The sequence below is a fragment of the Vicia villosa genome, unplaced genomic scaffold, assembly GCF_029867415.1.
Source record: "Vicia villosa cultivar HV-30 ecotype Madison, WI unplaced genomic scaffold, Vvil1.0 ctg.000758F_1_1, whole genome shotgun sequence".
Classification (NCBI taxonomy): domain Eukaryota; kingdom Viridiplantae; phylum Streptophyta; class Magnoliopsida; order Fabales; family Fabaceae; genus Vicia; species Vicia villosa.
In genome coordinates this window covers 376,939-399,038 of record NW_026705339.1, presented here as the reverse complement: position 1 = coordinate 399,038, position 22,100 = coordinate 376,939, and the positions used below count along the sequence as shown (strand labels likewise).

The 22,100-nt window shown below is 34.3% G+C and overlaps 3 protein-coding genes across 3 annotated transcripts; 2 read left to right on the top strand and 1 right to left on the bottom strand.

Moving 5' to 3' along the window:
• The first annotated feature begins 325 nt into the window (after positions 1-325).
• LOC131631019 (15.4 kDa class V heat shock protein-like) lies at positions 326-1,200 on the top strand. Its single transcript, XM_058901784.1, has 2 exons — positions 326-617; positions 841-1,200. Exons 1-2 carry the CDS (start codon positions 476-478, stop codon positions 1,113-1,115), a joined length of 417 nt encoding a protein of 138 aa, XP_058757767.1. The 5' UTR covers positions 326-475; the 3' UTR covers positions 1,116-1,200.
• An 8,906-nt stretch (positions 1,201-10,106) lies between these two features.
• Positions 10,107-13,347, top strand: LOC131631017 (derlin-2.2). The gene is made up of 6 exons (XM_058901782.1): positions 10,107-10,440; positions 10,706-10,805; positions 12,264-12,478; positions 12,561-12,644; positions 12,790-12,843; positions 12,938-13,347. Exons 1-6 carry the CDS (start codon positions 10,342-10,344, stop codon positions 13,118-13,120), a joined length of 735 nt encoding a protein of 244 aa, XP_058757765.1. The 5' UTR covers positions 10,107-10,341; the 3' UTR covers positions 13,121-13,347.
• Positions 13,348-17,420: 4,073 nt separating this feature from the next.
• LOC131631015 (tobamovirus multiplication protein 1-like) lies at positions 17,421-21,440 on the bottom strand. Its single transcript, XM_058901781.1, has 11 exons — positions 21,178-21,440; positions 21,005-21,095; positions 20,852-20,904; positions 19,957-20,049; positions 19,751-19,822; positions 19,226-19,298; positions 19,060-19,105; positions 18,868-18,931; positions 18,342-18,395; positions 18,061-18,138; positions 17,421-17,966 (listed from the first exon to the last, which is right to left on the bottom strand). The coding sequence occupies exons 1-11, from the start codon at positions 21,301-21,303 to the stop codon at positions 17,874-17,876; spliced, it is 843 nt and encodes a 280-aa protein (XP_058757764.1). The 5' UTR covers positions 21,304-21,440; the 3' UTR covers positions 17,421-17,873.
• Between the last annotated feature and the right edge of the window lie 660 nt (positions 21,441-22,100).

Below are 22,100 nucleotides of genomic sequence, written 5' to 3'. Positions count from 1 at the left end.
TTAGACATATGAGCAAGTGTGTCCATATTTGCAATCCTGTAAGAATTTAGACAGATTTGTAAATTACAATTTGGAGTACTCACTTTTCAAACTTAGATATTTTATTTATTAGTCTATTTATTCTGTTGATTATGTTTCCTCTTGATAAAGAAAGGTCAAGAAGTGAGGTGGCTTTGCTCCAAAAAGGCGGTGAATCATGTGATACAACTTTATTTTATTTATTTATTTAAAAACTGCTCCATTGTTGATAGTGAAGGATAATTTATAGATGAGGAGTCCTTGATTTTTTTCAACCAGTGACCCACGTTATGTCAAGACCATTTAATTAACATATGCATAAGAAAAATCTTTGGTAAGGTAACATCTTAGATACACACAACTTGCCCACTTGGTTTTTGAAAGGCCAGCCAACTACCTAACTTTTCCCTTCCACTAATACCATCCAAAACTCTGATTTCATTCACAGAACCATAGAATGGAGTTCCCTGCACCACCTCACTATCTTCCATGGCACCTTGTCCCTTCTAACCTTCTATTTCCCTATAAATTCACTCCAGAAAACTATGTTCACTGGACTGAAACCCCTCAATCTCATATATTTTCAGCTGACATCCCAGGTAATTAAGCGTAATTTTCCTTTGCTTTGGATTTGTTCTTAATTGATAATACTCTGAACTTCAATACAAACAAATAATACATGTATATGTTCATGGTCCATATAATACAAGTACTTTTTTGTTTATATTAAAGTTCAGAGAGAGTTGCCAACGAAGATTTCTTGCAAGATAGTTGCGATGTGGAACAAATATTGCAACTTTTTGTGTTTGGTTGTAATGGCAGGTGTTAGGAAAGAAGAGCTGAGGGTAGAGGTTGAAGACTCAAGCTACCTTATCATTAGAACCGAAGCTGCTGCAATGGATGGAGAATCAACAGAACCTGTAAGGAAGTTTAAGAGGAAGTTTCGGCTTCCTGGGAGGGTTGATGTTGATGGAATCTCTGCTGCGTATGAAAATGGAGTCATAACTGTTACAGTTCCGAGGTTAATCAGGAGAGGTTTCTATATTGACCCTGCTACTGTGCCTGAGAGATTGGATGTTCTTGCAAGAGCTGCTTGAGAGGTTGTTTTAGGAGATATTTGATTACCAATGGATTAATTGATTGATTGTGGATTAGAATCAATGAAATGAGATTTTTGCTTTGCATGATTGGTACTTATTCTATTTAGTTAGTCTTGCGTGCGAAGTGCTTATATCACTCATCTTAATCTCATTATATTATATTCTTATGTTCAAAAGAAAATCCAAAAATTTCAGTTCTTTGGACATACATGTGTTTCTTATTTATCTAACTTTTTTCATGTGTTTAAACTATCAGAAATGTTATTCTTACACCAAATCTTACACCTACACCGTATGTACGGACGACACTGTTCATGTACGGACGACACTGTTCATGTACGGACGAATACTATTCATGTATGGGCGGATACTATTCATGTACGGACGTTTATTTTTAATACCTGGACGTGCATTAACCAACTTTATTACTGCATTAACCAAGTTTTTACACTGCATTAACCAAGTTTGATGACTGCTAAAAATATTTTTAATACCTGGATGTTGCATTTACCAACTTTATTACTGACTTAACCAAGTTTTTGCACTGCATTAACCAAGTGCGGTGACTGCTAAAAATTATTTTTAATACCTGGATGTTGCATTAACCAACTTCATTATTGCATTAACCAAATCTTTACACTGCATTAACCAAATTTAGTGACTACTGTAAAGTACTACTGGGTGTAAGTATTGGTGTAACAATTGGGTGTAAAGTACTACTGGGTGTAAGTATTGGTGTAACAATTGGGTGTATGAATAGCATTACTCTTAAACGGTAAGTAATTGAAACAAATTAAGTCAATTATATCAAAATATATTAAAAAGAAAAGAACAAAACATTTAAATAAATTAAATATCCAAAAAAATAATAATAAATTAAAAATATATTAAATAACACACTACATCATCACATTGGGACATGCCCAAAACGTTCTCATAAATATTCTATTAAATCTTCTAGGTGTCGATGAATTTCCTTATTGTGAACATGATGTCTACTCCGTAGGAACTCTTGAAAATCATTATTAGAATCGTCTGGTGGTGCAATTGGTTCAATTCCCAGATGATCATGATAATAATCAAAATTGTCGCCATATGTGGCACGTTCATCTTCAACAATCATGTTGTGCAAAATGATGCATGTATCCATTAAACGCTTCAATGTATCCAAGTATCAAGATCGAGTCGATTACGTATGATCGCAAATCGGGATTGAAAAACTCCAAATGCTCCTTCAATGGCCTTTCATGCACCTTCTTGATGTTGGGAAAACAATTTTCTTTTTTCCTATTGGGGTATTGAGATACTTTTCACAAGTGTGACCCAAATACATTTATCACACCCTTTGTAAACTTATCAGCACATTTTAGTGTTGTGGTTTCATCAATCCTCAAATAGTCATCCATATTATTTGCACGCGTTCTATATGCCAACACGAATAATAATAGTGCTTTTTGTAGCGGTGAAATATCTGACCTACCAGTTGCATCAACCTTTAACTGAAAATATTCATCATAATGAACAAGAGCTTCGAGGATGTGAAGGAAGACATGTTTATGCATTTGGTACCTTCCACAAAATTGCTCATTCGTGTACATCGGAGCTTCTAAAAAATAATCATTGAATAACCGCTCATGTCCCTCTTCATGATTCCTCTCTATATTCCTTTTTTGGCGTATAAGCCTATTGGAACTCGCAAATTCTTTTTGTGTCTGACTTTCAAAGTAAAAGCCTCACAAGTTCTCCATCCATGTTGTCATTCATATAATTCATGAATATTTTTCCCAATATGTGAAGGATTGGAAGGATCCATATTAAGCGAAGTTTCATAATGAATGAAGAAAGATACAAGTTAGGAATGATTGTGAAATTTAGTTTGCATTATAATATTAAATTGAATAACAACTAGTTTAAATAACGGCTAGTTTAACTAAAAACTAGTTTATAAGTAACAACTAGTTTGACTAACAACTAGTTTAAATAACGGGCAAACATACATAAAAATATCAATTCTACATAATAATTAAGTTCAAAATACATAAAAACAACTAATGATATAACAATTAAGTTTGACATACATATTAATATCAATTAACTCCATATTTATCTCTAATCACGTTACACAAAAACTCATAATCTTGTAGTTGTCTTTGATTCATAAAAGATGTATCCTTTGTGAGTATTTCCAAATCATTGATCTTCAATCTTAACATATCATGCTCGACCCTTTTTCTCTCTATCTCGACTTTTTCACCTTCGCTATGTGCATAATCATATTCATGTACAAACTTCGACATTAATTCCAATTTTTTTGAAGTCATCTTGTGAAACATTGTATTTGAGCTTAGAATTACAAATTTCCTCAAGCTTTTCTTTCTCCATCCTTTTGGCCGTCTTTTGACTGATTGGATGACGTAACAAAGTAGGTGATGGTGGATTGTACTCGATGCTTGTTGGTGTTGTTGGGTTAAAAGATGATGGATACACTCTAAAAAGATGATTATTTTGTTCTTTTTTAAGAAGGTTTAGATGAACCTATATTTCATGAAGGTTCATCCTTCATTAATTACCACGCGCCCTTTAATGCAGATTTTTCATGTCCATCTTGGTAATAAATTTCATATGCAGTCAAAATGATGTTGCTCTTGGAGCTACTGCTTTTCTTCATAGTGGGGATTTGTTTGTAGCACCCAGCTAACTTATGAACAAAGGATTGATCTTTTTGTGCCATCAACATTTTAATGCCATTAAATTTCTCCCTTAATAATTCTTGTCACGATGCTTATATAAGCTTTAGTCATCCTTTTTCAAAAACTATCTTTTTTTACCAATCCCAACAATTAAGTCTTTTGAAATGTTGAACCGTGATTGAATGAAAACTTCATCCTCACTTGATTGAAATCTTGTTTTTGGCGTATTCACAACCAATGTTGGTCTGATTTCTTCACTAAAGCTAATAGTTTTCATGCCACTTTGAGTGCAAAATCTTGGTGTTTCGAGCTCTTGATCATTTGATTGTGTGTCGCTAGTACCCATTTGAATCCCATGAGACATTGTAGGACTAGTTGATTGAGATAAAAAATTGTTGATATTGATTTGGTGAAGTATGATATGAGTAATTTCCAAAGTGTGGATTATTTTGCGGATGTGGGATAAAAGGGGAATTTAAAAAAATTTGGATAATGGTGTAGATTTGGGTTATGAGATGTGTTTTCAAAATATGAGGAGTTTTGTTGATTTGGGGTACAAGGATGATTGCCACCATTTTGCATAAAATTGGACCAGGAATTATGATAGTTTGGGTTTATTTTGAAATAAAAAATGTGTATAATTATTTTTACTAAGAGATGAGATAATTGTTTAAAATTGTGTGTGTAAATATATGCATAAAAATGTAGTTGTTGTACAAATATAGCCTATTATAGGTTGATTATAGCGACCCCGACTGACCACTTTGAAGTAATGGCAATCCTTTCAAAATCTTCTCAGCACACGAGGACTTTCCTCCGGATAATCACAAAGGATCTTAACTACATGCACATCCAATAGTTCTTCGCAATTTACTCATAACAAATAGTGAGTTTGTTATTATCTCTCTAATATATGTAGAGAATATGCCAAATTCAGATAACAAGTTTATAACTCAATTTCAAGAATGAAAATATATACATATCTTTCATTACAATAGTACTCTACATACAATACACAAAAAAGTATGGCCGACAAGGCTATTCTAATAAGGAGACGGTATCCCCCATCTTTGAGCTCTAGTTTGATAAAATTTGCTCTCCTGAGAGATGCAATTCTAGATGTTGTTTCATATCCCGCCCTAGACCCTTCCCTCTTCCTCCTTCTTCATTTTCTCAAAAGTTCTCGAGTTCTAAAACAAAACATTTGACCTTTCACAACCACTGAAGCATCTTATCCTTTCATTCAAGCTTGCATTAGTTCAGCTTTTTCTCATTCTTTCCAGCATCTCATAACATTTAAGCTTCTCATTCTCATCAATTAATTTCATTTGGTAAATTTTCCAAATTTTGATTTCTTTGTATGTTTTAATTTGTAGTTTGTTTTTTATGCTACGTTAGCTGATTTCTTTGTATGTTTTAATTTGTAGTTTGTTTTTTATTAGTATAATTTTATCCAAACCATTTTCAAGGATGAATCATCTCCCACTTCCCTCACATCATTGGGGGGGGATAGGGGGCAAATAGGCGTGCCCGCTCTGTTTAGGCGCACCCCGCAAGTGATCGCAAAAAATGAGGCGGGGCGGGGCAGACATACTTAAGGATACAGGCCTAAAACCTTGACTCGCCCCCGTGCTAAAAGTGAGGGCGGGTCGGGGCGAACCCGCGGGCACCACATATTTTAGGTCTAAAAATAAAAAATTCATATAAATGCATGTGTCCATAAAAGCCCGCATAAAACGGGGCGAGGAGGTCACATTAGAGGGTGAAGGTCTAAATTCTTGGCCCGCCCCGCACTAAAGTACGGGCAAAATGGTTCGGGCTCGTTTTGCCATCCCTAGGTGGGAAGTTGCACCTGCCTACGATGAAGATTGACCGCGGGTTGTCGCATTTGTTCCGTACATAGGGGACAATGCGGTCGAGTCATTCAAAGTCTCTCTTGACCGTATGGTATTAGATGGTGCTTCCGCTCATACGAGGGTCACCGTCAAACGCGTGAGTTTGACGTCATTTATTTATACTCCAAATGGATGGCATGTAAATTATCTCTTATGTAGCCCTATCTTCCAGAGCAAGAAATGCGCTAATTTGGCTACTTGTAGATTATTTCAAGACCTCCCCGTGAGTCTTCTCCTCCGACTATCCACCACATAGATCTTGGTGATATACTAGATGCTTTCAAGAGTCACTTGGCACCAGAGGAATATCATCGAGAGCCAACACATGTAAATTAGGCTTATGTTGAGGGCTACATGACATGGTTCTATAATGTGTCAAAACCTATCTTGACATTAGACACTCCTGGAAGACGATATAGGCCAGCTAACTAGGAGGTAGTTGAGGTTCAGGATGACCAGACCAAGAGTGTGACAATGTTTTGTCGGCGTATTGCGAAGATGGGTAGATGAGCCATAGAGGCAAGACATTTTAAGGATAACACTCCCTAATTGGCCGTCGTGAAACACGTGGTTGCCGAGTTACAAAATGTCGTGCAATACAAGTGGCGGAGGATGAGGCAGGGGGTTATACATATTCAATAGTTTATATCCGGATGTATTATTATTTTGTATTTCCGGAAAAAGGTTATGTATGGTTTTGAATTTGTTTATTAATGTATGACTTGTTATTTTCTTTAACTTTAATATAACTTCATTTTATCTTGATTTCACTTTAATATAACTTCACCTCAAAATATTGCAATGTTTGGACAATGTTGTTGTCCTGATTTGATTCAGGATGATTTCCGAAGATGCATATCCGGATACATCTAAATAACATACGAAGATGCATCTCCAAATAATATTTTAATCAATTTAGAATGAACCTCAAAATAATATATTTTGGCGTGATTTTGGTGCATCCGTAAATTCTCATACTCTTTCCCCTTCATTGCTCGTCAACATATGCTTGAATGGTAGGAGAGAAGATGACGCTTTTAAAAAAACACTTATCATCCACATCGTATACCGCCTATTTAAAAACAGCCACCTATTATCCACATTGATGAGATGTCATTTTTTATGCACAAACACATTTAAAGGATCATAGATATGGGGGTGTGATGGTAATTGTGGGTTTCAGGCCGTGTTCGATTTACTTGGTAAAGGAGAGAAAAAACACACTTTTGTGCGCCAAACACTTATTTCGGAGTTGACAGTGCATAGGGAACTTTACACACGACTATATGGGAAAAGGGAAGAGTTTGATAAAATTTACAACGCTCTTGTTCCATGTGTTAGTGGTCCCATACTAGTTGTAAATTCAACGTGTTTCCCTAAAATATGTCATCTTATAGCAAGTGCATATGACAGGGTGTATATCGATCAGACGAGATATGGTTTTTTGGAGATATTTTTCCCACTTCGGAGTCGCCCACCTTAAGACCCATTTGACCGCATCATTTGTATTGGGTATCTTAGATCGCTCCATTTTGTTTAAGTTTATTTTAAACCGGAGAATCCTATTTCGGCTACATCAGTGGAGTGGACGACACATTCTACAAAAGCGGCGAAAACTTGGCCGGATCACTTTTCGGAAAGGATGACAAAGTTCACCAAATTGAAGGAGCTTGAGAGAGAATCAAATAGGGAGAAGTATAAGAAAGAATCGATTTTAGATTTAAGTTGTGACAATTTGTTCGGTGCATTTTAGAATGTAATCGAACCATTTTTTGAATGTTGTCGTGCACAATGTATATTCTATACGATTCAATACATGTATAATATATCTATTCTACATTTTACTGTTGTTTACTTTTACTGTTTTATTCTTTTTCATGTTTCTATGGAAATGATTTTACTCCTGTTTCTGCATATTTCGGATATACATATCAGAAACTCCTACTTTCGTTATAAAAAAAATGTGAATTCAGAGGCGTATATCCGAAACATGCCTTGGTGGCAGGGTAAGAATTCTTGCGTCCAAAATGCTCCAAATCTTCTATAAATATAGTCTCCAAACCATTTCTTCAACATCAGACACCACAAACAGAGATGAGGCAAACACAATACTAGGCTAAATACCCTTTTTGGTCCTTTAAGTGTACCTCGGGGTCCATTATGGTCCCTTAACTTTAAAAAGTTCCAAAGTAGTCCTTTAATTGTTCAAAAAGGTCCACGTTAGTCCTTTCCGTCCAATTTGTGCTAACGGCGTCAAACTTTTCATGCTGGCATCTGATGTGGCGCTGAGTCATACGCCATCTTCAAATTCATTAAAATTCTAAAAAAACATTTCAAAATTTTGGCTATTACTTGGATTCGAACCTAGACCAACTTCTTTGCAAGTACTAACTATTATCCACTACTCCACTTTACAATTGGTGTTATTATTTTCATTTAACTTTATTATCAACATTATTATTACTACTTTTATTATTATTACTATTATTATTATTGTTATTATTATTATTATATGCTGATGTGATAAAAAAATATTAATTAAACAATGAATCAAAATATAAAAATTGATATATTATTAAATGAAAATTAAAGCTGCAAAATATTCACAAATTAAAGCAATGTTTCTAAATAAAAACAAAAAGCAATGTATCTTCCTAAATCAAATCTCAAATCAAAGTAATTAAATAAAAAATCAGCTTTGAAATCCTCATTTTTATCAAATGCTTCAGATCTGCAAAAGTGATTTGTGTTCCTAAATCAAAGCAAAGGTTCGTAAATGAAAGAAAATGTTTCTAAATCAAAATTGCAAAATTGATTTTTTGTCTTCTCCTTTTTTGAAAACTCTCTTCTTAAAATCCTTCTTTCCAACAATTTCTTCAGCGATAAAAGAAAACAAAGTTATGTTCTCTTGCCATTGCAGCAAAATCTATGAATTTACCAGGGAAACATTCATATGGCCAGATCAATAAAGACTCGTATATAGATCTAAGGATAAAACGAGATTGAAGATCTGAGAGAAATAAAAGGATTCACGTGCAGATCTGAAGAGGAAATAGGTGGCAACGTAGGTCTTCATTGTCCATTGGGATTGCTCAGCTAACAGTGGTGAAAACTGCTTGCCACAGCGGCAATAACTAACACATTGAGAGAGGGATTTTATTTCTTCATCTACTTCAAATTCATGGGTTGGTTAAGAGGAAAGTTGAACAAAGAAGGATACTACATTTAAGGATACTTCCTATTTTTCTTTTAGTTTTTCAAACTTTTCTGCAAATGAAGAACACGATGAAGATATAAGAACAACAAGAACAATTTAATTTGTTGTTTTTTATTTTATTTATTATTTTACTTTAAATTAAGAATAGTAGTAATAATAATAATATTAATAATAATATTGATGATAAAATTGAATGATCCAGTTAACATCAATTGTGAAATGGTGTAGAGGATAATATATATTGCTTGCAAACAACTTGGCCTGAGTTCGAATCCAAGCAAAAGCAGAAGTTTTGAAATGTTTTTTTCAGAATTTTATGAATGTGTGCCAACTCACGTGCCACGCGTATGTTTCAGCGCCACGTCAGATGCCAACATGAAAAATTTGACGCCGTTAGCAAAAATTGGACGGAAAGGACTAACGTGGACCTTTTTGAACAATTATAGGATTACTTTGGAACTTTTTAAAGATAAGGGACCAGAATGGACCCGAGGTACATTTAAGGGACCAAAAAGGGTATTTAGCCCACAATACTATAAGAACATACTGAATTCTCTCATGCAATATCCAAAAATTTGAAAGGTGGTCAAGTTCGAGTATCGTTCACACTCACTTGACACTGAAGAAAAGATAAAGTTCACCCAGTTTGCACTGAAGACATATGATGATTTGAAAGTTATGTGGAGTATTTTTCACCAATTCTCTACTAAGGGTCTTATTGAAGTCAATGTGAAGCTTCAACGATCGGGAGAAGATGTTATCAAAATGTTGCAACATCCCCAACTACCCGTTTATAACTAAATGTAATTTTTAATTTATGTTTCATTATCTATGTAATTTCGACTATCTATACTAAATATATGTTAAATTAGTTTGTTTTTAAGATTTTTCTTCTGTTTTGAGAGTCAATCTTTAATTCGAATATACTTTTTGATTCTTTCGGATATTTATCCTTAAACTTATGAAAAAAACTGAAATTTAGTGAGTTCGAAAATACATATTCGAATTGATATATTTGGAGAATTTTTCCAACTAAAAAACAAGAACAACTTGTGGATAAATGTTGGGCTCAACATACGGGCCAACCCATTTCGCAATAATAGCCCAACTCCTGTGCTACCAAAAACAAAATACAACAAGTAGGAACAACCCTATTGGTCCGTGCAAACCACGCGCTTTATGATTCGTGGTTTCTCTGTCATTCGTCGTATTCTCACCTCTTCTTCTTCTTCTTCCTCTCGTTCTCATCTTCCACGCTTCTTCTATCACATCAAATTCCCCTCAAACCTCACTTTTTGCTTTGTTCGTTCCCACTTTTTCTGAAAACATCACAGCTAAACTTTCACTTTCGTTTCACATCGTTCTTCTTCTTATTATAAAGTTTAATTAGGATCAGACAGAGATTAGGGCAAAAAACAACAATGGCTCAAGCGGTTGAAGAATGGTACAAACAGATGCCGGTGATTACAAGATCCTATCTCACTGCGGCTGTTGTCACCACCATCGGATGCTCCCTCGAGGTATACCGATTTTCTTTTCCCTTTCTAGGTTTTAGGGTTTCAATCCTTTTTTCATGCTATCTGGAATTGTTGTTGTTTTGATTTCTCGATTTGTAATTGTTAGTACACTAATTTGAAATCAGATTGTTAAAGCTATTGTGTTATCGTGATTTAGGTTTTTTTTTTCTCGTTTCTGACATTGTGTAGGGTTTGATTTCTTCTTTTGTTTTACTGATTTGGAAATTGCAAGTGGTTGATTATTTTTTTCTTGTTTATGATTTTGCAGATAATTTCTCCGTATCATTTGTACTTGAATCCTAGACTGGTTGTGAAGCAATATCAGTTTTGGCGTTTGGTTACTAATTTCTTGTACTTCAGGAAAATGGGTAAATTTTTCTTTGCTCTTTGCATTGTTTTATTTTTTTGGCTAATGTTAGAGGTTAGTATGTTAATGGTTATGTTTGTTTTTGGTGTTTGAACTTTGGTCATCCTACTTGGAACTCATTTGGTATCCCTCTGCTCACCAACCGAGCTGCCTGTCCATTGTGATTGGTGGCGTGGCTTACATGCTTGTGGCTTTGATTTTTGTTTCGTAATTGTCATAATATGGAGATTTCTACTTGCTGATACATGTGCGGAACTCATTTTACTCCTATTTTATCAAGATTATATACTGATGCATCTATCTCTCCCTCTGTAACATGTGTGAGTGTCCATGTGATTAAAGGAGTATTGGTTATTCGTAATTTGTTGATATAAATGGGGACTTTTTTGAAGCATCATGAGCTTAAATATTAGGAGCAAAACCACATTTTAGACATTTTAGGAGCAATGCACTAATAAAATCAAAATTATGGTTTGGGCACAACACGAGTGAGGAGAGGCTGCTGCTATAGTGGAGAGGTACACACTTATTGGGTAAGGTGTCAATCTGATTGATCCAAATATAAACATAGGGCTAATGGTTGTGGGTATGATTGATCCAAATATAAACATAGGGCTAATGATTATGGGCATGATAGTTCCAATTATCAAGACCATATTGATGCATCTATCTTTCCCTCTATAATATGTGTGTTAATGTGACTAATGAGTATTGGTTATGTCATATTTGTTGAGATAAATAGGGACTTTTTTCAAGCATCATGAGCTTATTTCTTACATCACAAACAACATTTTAGGACCAATGCACTAATAAAATCAACGTTATGTTTGGGAACAACATGAGTGAGGAGAGGCTGTTGCTATAGGGGAGATCATGTACACACTTATTGGATATGGTGTTAATCTGATTGATTGATCCAAATACAACCATGGGGGGAATGGATGTGGGCATGATAGTTCCAATTATTAAATTACCTATGAGATATGAGCTTTCGCGCACCCATGCTACTTATCAGAAGCAATAGAACCACTTTATCATACTTATTTTTGTTGCTTAGATCATAGCATAGCTTTTGCTTCATATTTACACATGACCTTGGTTACCTCATTTGATGAACTCCCTTTTTGCATTGCAAATTAGATATAATGCTTTTCTTGTCATGGTACATTTACATTGATACACTATGCAAATTTCTTAATGCATACTCTAAAGTAAGAGGATTGAAACTTGAGACTCACATTGATGGCTTGGTGTTAAATATTTACTGAAATCAATAATCTCTTGATATAAATGGGTGTGCAAGATGCTTCCCTCCTCTCTTACACCTCTGATTTCGTTTGCCTTTTCTACATGTGGACTAGATGATCAATGGAAATATGGAATATATTTTCAATCCTTATAATTTGAAAATTATGAATCATACATTTAACTTCATCATGGTATCTTATGGAATATGCAGACTTGGATTTCTTGTTTCATATGTTTTTTCTTGCTCGGTACTGCAAGCTTCTAGAAGAGAACTCGTTCAGGGGAAGAACTGCTGATTTTTTTTACATGCTCTTATTTGGTGCCTCTGTATTGACTGGAATCGTTCTTCTTGGGGGAATGATACCTTACTTATCAGAGTCATTTGCAAAAATTATATTCCTCAGCAACTCCTTGACTTTTATGATGGTGAGTTACATCGTGTTTTTTTTTGTCGAGTCCTCGTGTTCAAATCCACTTCAAACTCAAAGCCTTCATTTATATTTTTCAGGTTTATGTATGGAGCAAACAGAACCCCTTTATTCACATGAGCTTCCTAGGTCTTTTTACTTTCACCGCGGCCTACCTTCCCTGGGTGCGTAAGCTATACAGTGGTTACTGATAGGATAACACTAATCTGTGTTTTTGGTTTGATTTGTATGAAAGATCGTTTTTTTGTTGACATAAGTTTTTCTAGCTTATAATCAAGGAAATCTAATCTTAAAGTTTTATACATGTAGGTTCTCTTGGGGTTCTCTGTCCTTGTTGGTGCTAGTGCCTGGGTAGACCTACTGGTATGTTTCCTTTCAAAGAATAAATATACTTTGATGTGGACATCTGATTTCTATCTATACAACAACTAATGTAATTCTCGGCAACATTTTCCAGGGAATGATTGCTGGCCATGCATACTATTTTCTTGAAGATGTCTATCCTAGGATGACCGGTCGTCGGCCCCTAAAAACACCATCACTCATCAAAGCACTTTTTGCTGATGACCCAGTTGTTGTGGCACGACCTGCCAATGTTAGATTTGCTGCCCCGCAAGCTGACGAACTTCACCAAGATTGAGTGGTCCATTCCACTGTTGTGAGAGAACATACATGAAGAAAATACACAACTAAGTGGTCATCAAACATTGTAATATATTAATATTTTCAAACTTTTTTTTCGCGTGCAATTGTTAATTAAGATTTTAGTTGCACCTAGTCGAATGACCAAAGTTTTTACAGAAGTGAGATGATAGATTTTCTCTTTTCTGATCGTGTAGATATAATATTATCATTCCTTTTACTATTTACAGTTGTTTAGTTATATGTCTTTATTGAATGAAAGCTTGAAAAGTTTGATTTCACAGATAAGATTATAGTTTTATTTCTAGATTTTCAATTCTGTTGTGTCACATCATCAATAATGGTAAGGATAAAAAATCCCAAAATTTGTAGAATAAAAGTTTGAAAACCTGATTTTAGAAATGACCATAAGAGAACAAAAAATATATTTAAGCCAAAATAAAAATAGTTCGACCTTGTGCATATTTGAGTGAACTCTTTCAAAGATTGAGTTGCAGTTTTGTCAAAATTATTGTGGATCTTACCTGCATTTTTAAGAGTCAATTGTAGGCCTTTATGTGCAACTAAGACTATGTTTGGTTAGGCAATGACATATACATTCTAGCACCACATTACGTTCAAACTCACAATCACTGCAGTTCCAAACTGGGTAGTTGATAACAGTTTTACTTCGCAGGTCTGCATGTAAAATTCTCATTATTTTGTAGATATCATTTATTCGAGTTTATTTATTCTGATGGTGAAAAAGATGGTTTTTCGTCATTCAGATTGACATGTCTGGATGGATGTGGTTTTTACAAAATCAGTAATAGCGTAAAAGTAGCTCTAATTGATTTATTGGTCTCAACATTTATCGATGAGTAGGAATAAAGGCTATTAGGAAGCTTGTACTAGTAAAAAAAGTTATTAGCAAATAATTATACATAAATAAGAGTGTCTGGAAGATATTTCGGTTTATGTCATTTCAAAATATGTGTGAATTTGCAAAAGTATAATAAAGGTTGGAAATAGTAGGCTATGAGATGTAGGTGTATGTTAGAGTTTTGTGGAAATAATGAAACCCTCCTCTTTTAATTCCAGGAAAAACCAATTTCCTTCCTTCTCATCCTCAACTTAAACCAATTTCCTTCCTTCTCATCCTCAACATGTCGTTGAGGAAAACAAACTCTTCCTAAAAATTTGGAGGAGATGGTTTTCTCTTTGATTGATATTTTTAGATCATTATTCCTTAGATACCTCACATGTCAGATATCAAATGAGACAAATCATGAATTTCAAGGTCCAACCATATCGGGCGACCCGCAACGTGTCTTAAACGCTTCGGTCGACTAACTCTATTTTGGACGGGGTGACCAACTCTATTTCGGGCGCTCCGGACGGCCAATTTTGTTTCGGGGCCCAACAATACCGTATTTAGTTTTGCCTGTTTTATAAAGGAGTATTCCTTTCTAGGTTCAGTGAAATATTCTCTAGTCCACTCTTTCTTAAGCACGAGACCTTGAAAAGGGTGAAGTGATTAACTTAAACTTGCTACGATCTTAGTGGTATCATCAGTAATGGATCCTCTAAGAATTATCAGTGAGTCCCTCAAACATCACTCGTAAAGACAAATCCCTCATATGAGATTTACAAAAATGAGTCCATCCGACGAGGCTTGCAAAAGTGAGTTCCTTAAGCATTGTTTTGGGGGGGGGGGGGGGGGGAGTTCAATTTGCATTTATGTTCTTGTCTTTTGTAGGCACATTAGCAACCATGCTCATCGAGGTTAATTAATAAAATGTCTAGAATTTATGATTAATTTTAAGGTGGTTAAAACTCGTCGTAGTTTGCCCGTTAATTTTGAAATTTATGTTGTCTTAGTTGTGCGAATTTATTGTTTTGAGGCGAATTCCTCAAGCGTCACTTGGGGGGAGTTCTCCAAGTGTTGAATAAAGTATTCCTTGGTGAATGGTGAGGTTCCTTCACTCACGGTCCAACATATCGATGCCTTATATGCGACAAGGATTATTCAGTGAAGGTCAAACATATAATTTCCTTATAGGAGGCAAGGATCTTTTAGTGAAGGTCCAATGTATAATCGTCTTATAAGCGACAAAGATTCTCTAGTGAAAGTCCATCGTATAATTGCCTTATTGGCGACAATGATCCTTCAATAAAAGTCCAACGTATAATTGTCTTACTAGCGGCAAGGTTCCTTCAGTGAAGATCTGACATATAATTGCCTTATAGGTGGCAAGAATCCTTCACCAAAAGTCTAACATATGATTGCTTCATAGGCGACAAAGAGCCTTTAATGATGGTTCATTGTATAATTGCCTCATAGGTGGCAATGAATCTTCAATAAATATCCATTATATAATTGGTGCAACATCATAGGGGCAGAGCCCCTCATTAAAACCTCTTCCCTTGCAAGAGAAAAGAATATGATCCTACCTTTGTTACTTTAAACTAAATTTTTGAGAGAATTCATACTTTAGACGGCCAAGGCCTTTGCCTTATTCAACAACAAACATTAAATAATTAAATGTTATAATATCTCAAATTAAATGAGTTTAAGGTTCTAAGAATAAGTCTTCATCCTAGTTCAAGGACTTTCCTCCAGAAATAACTAGACCCTCTTCACCATCACAACTCAAACAATATGTCAGGAATAATCTTTTTTATTACATGACAAAAATCATAAGGAATAAACTCCTGGATCATACTCTTTATTTTCCATACACACCATTTCTCCTACCAATTCTAATAAACTCAAATGTTAAATTCACACCATTTATGGCATATCTGGTGTGCCACTAGTTTATATTTTATGCATGTTCTCATACCTACCGAAGTCATGTATCAACACATAATAGACCCCAAAAAACACAAATCCTTAATTTGGACTACTCTTGAATGGTACTCTCCATTAACATGATTGAGAAATCAATTAAAGTCAGTCCTATATTAAGTGAAAGAGCGAAGATTAGCTCCAGGTGCTATTAGCAAACTCAAATTTGTTTTCTTCCTACACAGGCCTTATCAAATAGATCCTGCAACTAAGTTACTTGATTGTAAGAGTGATGTTCATTTATGGGAAACCATTGATGATTAATCTCCCAGACTAAAAATAACAAAAGAATTAATGGAGTATGTATGCTTCGTCAACTTCCATGAACCAAAGAACATGAATTACAATACAACTTGCATAAATCATCAAAAGTTTAAAAGCCTAGAAACAGGAGAAAGCTCAACTCAAGCCATATAACAGAAATCAAACTCTTCATTGGAAGCTGAATTCCCAGAAGGAGACATGGAAGAAGCTCATAGAAAAATGATGGACCATACTTACATGATGGATGACATCTGGGAGCACGAGTCATCCAAATTTGAAGATTGCTTTTTTGAAGGAAACTTATCCGGTCAAAATATGTCTCCATCTCATGAACCCACTACAATGATTGATGTGGACAAATATCTACTTTGTATAATAGGCGTGACTATGAATAGTGTTAATATTGATGTGGACAGATACCTACTTTTTATAATAGGTGTGACTATGAACAGTGTTATTTTATTTTCTTGTGAAAAAGTAGTCAAAAGTATGTCTGCCAATTGATAAAGCATTTCAATAATGCTTTATTCACTGTTGACTTTTTTGTTCTTTATGTCTCTCCTCAGCTATAAAAGGGGATGATTTGTATCCTATTTCGGCAGAAGCAAATGAAATAAAACTTTGTGTGCTTATATTCTAAACATGTTTTAAGAATCTTTCTCTTCTCTCTAAAAGCTTTAATCCTCATGTTCTCAACATTGATATCTCATTAAGATGCTAGTATGCACTACACTTGCCTCAGAAATAAAGATTATGTGTATCAGAAAACATCTGACCAACGATTTATGCTATGGTCCTTGCTTTTATGAAATGTCGGTTTTAATTGTATCAACGATTTATGCTATGGTCCTTGCTTTTATGAGATGTCGGTTTTAATTATATCTGGTGCATTATGTAAGTCCAAAGGATTGGCAGTAATGGTGCTATACAATGCAATTGAAATTAATTTTATGATATGTGAGGCTCCGACATAGATATTTAAAAATTTGAAGACCAAAATAAACATGAAGACCAAAATAAACATGAACTTAGAGTGAATTTAAGTTTTTCCAATAAATAATGGAAAGCAAAGATACCAGCAACTCAACATTTACGCCATGACTTACAGCATGTCTTTTAAATTTGAAACATACTTGGTCCAGTAGAAAGCAAAAATAGAAAGAAAAAATAAACATGTTTCTAGTGTTAAACAAATACTACTGAATTGCTTTAATTCTTGAAATGCATCCACCTCATATAAATAACAGTACTAATTCACTTTTTCAACATTTTCGCTCACTCCAAGTGTACATTCATTCAGAGTTGAGCATCAGAAACTTCATGGAGTATTGAATATGGAAAGAATGAATACATCATGGCAAGCCTACATCTCTAAACGTCATAAAAACTTCTATTTGTTTAGTTCCCTCAACGAACTTCCCTCAATCCTCGGTTTACTTACATGGAGTGAAAGTCACAATCTTGATGACACAAATCAAAAAATAAGATTACATATTACTCTACCCGAGCAGCAACTGCTGATTATCACACGTGTAAAGAACTGCTGCACGAGAATATATACTTGATGGGCAAGAGCAGAAGAACACCATTAACTGCAGAGCCATTAAAGTCATAACCAATTGGTGAAAGAATACAGTAAGATCCAAGATGTTTGCAGTTAACGAATAAGGTGATATTGAGCTGATATTCTCTTTGGTGGCAATTTGCGCAGTATGAAGAGGACTAAAGCTGAAGGCAGGATCTCAACCACCTGTACTTAAAAAAGGAAAGGTAAATTCCCATATGTTTAACGAGTGACACCAAAGTAGTAAGAGCAATTAACAAAAGGGAACAGAGTAAAATACCATGTAGTAGATGAAGTCCAAAATCGGATGGTCCACAACATCAAGAGATGCATCTGAGTCAAATGCAGATACAAAAACCTACACGTGTAACAAGAGGATAATTAAGAAAGGGAAGATGGTTACAGTATTACATAATAACAAAGGAACAATGAGCAGAATCCAAGCAAAAAAGGAATAAATTTTTTACACCTAACATATTTACTGAAAATCAGAAATAATATTGAGAAATGCCAACTTGAACATATATAATATAACAGAAAAATAATATAGTTAGACGTTACCATCACACATCTTATCAGAAAACAGGTGAAACATATGGCTGTGACAAATCCAACCTGTAATGCAAAACCAAATTTATGTGAGTATAACTATACTATTATACATATTTTCATTTTATAGTTTGTCTACATCTGGTCATCTAGAGTAAGAGATGAAAATATTGAAAAAGTTCTCTTTATTTCACAATGAGATCTAACCCAAGAGCACCTAAAACATAAAATTTATGCAGTAATGTTCTTGGCAGAACCATAGTAATTTTCCAATTAAAACAAAGATTACTATAAGATAAGCACCCAATCACAAGAACCATCTCTTAAAAGATAGTTGTCAAATGGAAAGAACCAAGCCATTTAGTACTCCATCGAGCATTTCATACTACTAAATGTGAAACTTACGTATCCCATAATACCCAAGTCTCTATTGTTATTTTCTATAATGTATATGAACTTTTGTAATAGAAGAGTGAACTTACTACATCAAAAAAGAAAATAATAGACCATATGAGACCAAAAGAGGAATTTGACATACCTCTTGAAGCTTCTTTCTTCTCCCTTTCGATTCAATTGGGAAACGCTTCAGCATGAAAAATAATCTGAAAACATGAATTACCAGGTGGAAATAAAAGTTTTCACCGAAAACAAAACCCATTAGTGAATAAACAAAACTGAGGAATTGCAAAAGGTATTTCATAGATAATCCAATCAATTGCAGAAGTCTTACCTTCCTCCAAATATTAGGAAGCCTATTGCAACCACAAATGATAGACCTGAAGAAAAGTAAAGTAGTTCTTGTGAAAAACGTGCTATGGCTTTACCAATATTTCAGATGTTGCAAAAGCAATTCTTAAACATGAGATGCATAATAATTCTTTGCTTAAAAAGCTAACCTCCAATAAATATCTTCCCAATGAAGTCGACAACATCATTGTAATATATCCAGAGGTAAATCCAAATACCAGCCTGAATCAAAAGCCACAGTTTAGTATTGTGATAATTGATGTCGACTAGCAAAGAGTCTTTTTAACTCTTTTGCTCTGTTTACCTAGGGAAAAATTGTTCTGAATCGAGATGTATCGTGCGGCTAAAAAATATGAACAACCCAGAATTACAATCCAAAACAGATATCAAATTGCATATTTTAAAACAACTTTCAACACTGAGAAGCCAGAATTGGTACTCAACCAAGAACAAGTGTCCTAGAAATTATTGTGCCATAATAATTTCAGTCACCGGCCCACACACCAACAGATTATCATTTAAAATTAAAAATAAAAGTTTGCTTCAAATAAAATGCTGCAGACCTAAAATATGGTCATGTATCAAAACAAACACCAAGGAAATCCAACAAACAAAATACAGCGGGTAAGCTTAAATATTCAGTATTGTTGTTTGCAACAAGAAATGAGACATACCTGGATAAAATACATGGCACCATTTACAGAGATGTAAACTATCCTGAGCTTATCAGTTGGTAAACTTCTCGCCTGCTCAAACATGAAATAAAATTATAATCCATTTCCTGATTAAAATAGAAAATATTCCTTCAATCAGAAGATTGTGCATAATAATCACCTAATAATAGCTGGTTCATTATATTCACTAAAGCAAAAAAACATGCCTGGTGATAAATTTCAGCCCAGAAAAGGACAAGAAGTGTGTATGTTGAGAAAAACACAAGCCCCGGCAGATCTAACAGCACCAAAATCAAGACCTAAAAGAACAAGTAAAGTAACCACTCTATGTCAGTATTCAAGCCTTTATTACCAATCATCAATCTCAGCAATTCAAAGTGAAACTGACCATTCAAAGACTAAACATTCCACAGGGGCAAAAGTCAAATATAAAACCTAAATGAGCCAGCAATGCATCTTCATATCCAATTTTGAGAGTCAAAAGCGATTCTAAAGACTGCAAATTGATTTTGGTATGTTGCAGCAGCTACTGTTTAGAATTTATTTTGCTTCTAGAATCAATTCTATTTCAAAGCCATAATTTGTAGCTTTTGCCTCTCAAAGTGATTTTTACACTCCACTTCAAACTCATTCTAGCTAAAATCACTTCAATTAAAATCAATTTTAGCCATAATAATGTGTATATTTGGTTGCACATCTGGAGCACTCAGAATTGATTGGATGTATAAAATTGATTATGATGTATTTGATTTCTCTGAAGTAAAATTGATTATGTTTTTCAGAATTGATTATACTAGAAGCTAGAACTTATTACTTTTGAGTTTAAACATAACTTTGACAGTAAAATTTACGGTTGAACTCACTTTTACAAGAATTTATCCATAAATAAATCACTTTATCTTCAACTCACTTTTGCAAGAATTTATTCATAAATAAATCACTTTATCTTCAACTCTGGAGTAAATTTATCATAGTCAATTAAGTCAAACTCAATTTTCTTCGCCTTAGAATCAAACACAGAATTATTATGCATCATCACTCTCAGTCTCAGCAATTGAAAGTGAAGCTGAATATTCCAAAGACACAAAAGTCAAAACTAACCTTCGGATGCAAGAAAAAAACCCGAGCGTGAAATCCAAACACTAGAGCACGAACTACAAATCAAAGTAAAAAAAAAAAACATACAAATGGATAATCAACCGAATAATAAAGTTGAAAAATACAAAGCATAATAAAAAAATAAAAAATAAAAACCTCCGCTAACAATGAAGTTAAACAGATGAAAAATCTTCTGCGTAGTCCAACCGTATTCCGGCACTCTAAGCTCAATTCTAATGAGTTGAATCTGCAAAATCGAAATCCGAAATTCAACATAACGAAACAATGAATGAGAGAAAGAGAAGAGAGAGAGGAGCAAAGCAACAGACGAGAGCGATGAAGGAGATGAGAGAGTAAACAGCGCAAAGAGCGTAGAAGAAAGGACTGTGAATGAGAGTGGAATCGGTGAAACGGTTCCACCAAGACCAATCGGAGAAAGGGAAGAAAAGGTACATCGGTGACGGTGAGACTTTCCGTCCAATACTACCGGAAGGAGAACGAGATTAAGCTGTAAGTTAACGGTATCTGTCTCGCTGTCAGTCTAGTAATGGGTGTTAGGTGTGTTTAGTAAGTGGAATAGTAGTAGTGAGATTTTTCAATAATGCAACCTATATAGTATGATTTTTTTATTTTTTTGTGTATAATATTATTTCATGTGTTTGGGGTTTCTGGGAGTCAGTGCTGAGTAGTTGCACTTGATTCATCTTTTTTTACCCTAATAAATTTATTTTATTTCAATTTATAATTATAATCTATATATTTTTTATAAATAGAATGATTTGATTAAAAATATATTTTTTAACTAATTTATAATTGAAATTCAAAATAAAAGTCAAAAGTAAAATTGATTTTTAAATATTTTAGATTTTAAAACACAAAATCTTTGTGACTATTGTCAATTTTTCTTTTCTTTTTTTAGAAATGCTCAATGCACGCATTGATTCTCTTAGGCACCTGGCGGAAGTATTTTAAAGTAGTGTATGTTGGGAGAAGTTGCATATTAGTTCAGTTCTGTGATTTTTTCGTAGGTACATCTACGAAATGACTTAGCGCTAAAATTTTTCGTAGATGTATCTACAGAAGCATCTGATATAGTTTGAACCAACATGACCACTCTCCATTGTTACATTTCTTCTTCAACACTCACTCTCACCACCCTAAAAAACCTTGCACCATCATTATCATTTTTCACTCTAAAGCTTTAACTTTTTGGTGCAACAAATCAAATGGAGTAAGAGAAGACATAATTTCA

Excerpts from the sequence above, each read along its gene's own strand:
- LOC131631019 (XM_058901784.1), top strand. The coding sequence starts at position 476 with ATGGAGTTCCCTGCACCACCTCACTATCTTCCATGGCACCTTGTCCCT. Across the intron at positions 618-840 it reads ATTTTCAGCTGACATCCCAG|GTGTTAGGAAAGAAGAGCTG; the intron begins GTAATTAAGCGT and ends TTGTAATGGCAG.
- LOC131631017 (XM_058901782.1), top strand. The coding sequence starts at position 10,342 with ATGGCTCAAGCGGTTGAAGAATGGTACAAACAGATGCCGGTGATTACA. Across the intron at positions 10,806-12,263 it reads CTTGTACTTCAGGAAAATGG|ACTTGGATTTCTTGTTTCAT; the intron begins GTAAATTTTTCT and ends TGGAATATGCAG. Across the intron at positions 12,645-12,789 it reads CCGCGGCCTACCTTCCCTGG|GTTCTCTTGGGGTTCTCTGT; the intron begins GTGCGTAAGCTA and ends TTATACATGTAG.
- LOC131631015 (XM_058901781.1), bottom strand. The coding sequence starts at position 21,303 with ATGTACCTTTTCTTCCCTTTCTCCGATTGGTCTTGGTGGAACCGTTTC. Across the intron at positions 20,905-21,004 it reads TAACTTCATTGTTAGCGGAG|TTCGTGCTCTAGTGTTTGGA; the intron begins GTTTTTATTTTT and ends TTTGATTTGTAG. Across the intron at positions 18,139-18,341 it reads TTCTGATAAGATGTGTGATG|GTTTTTGTATCTGCATTTGA; the intron begins GTAACGTCTAAC and ends TTACACGTGTAG.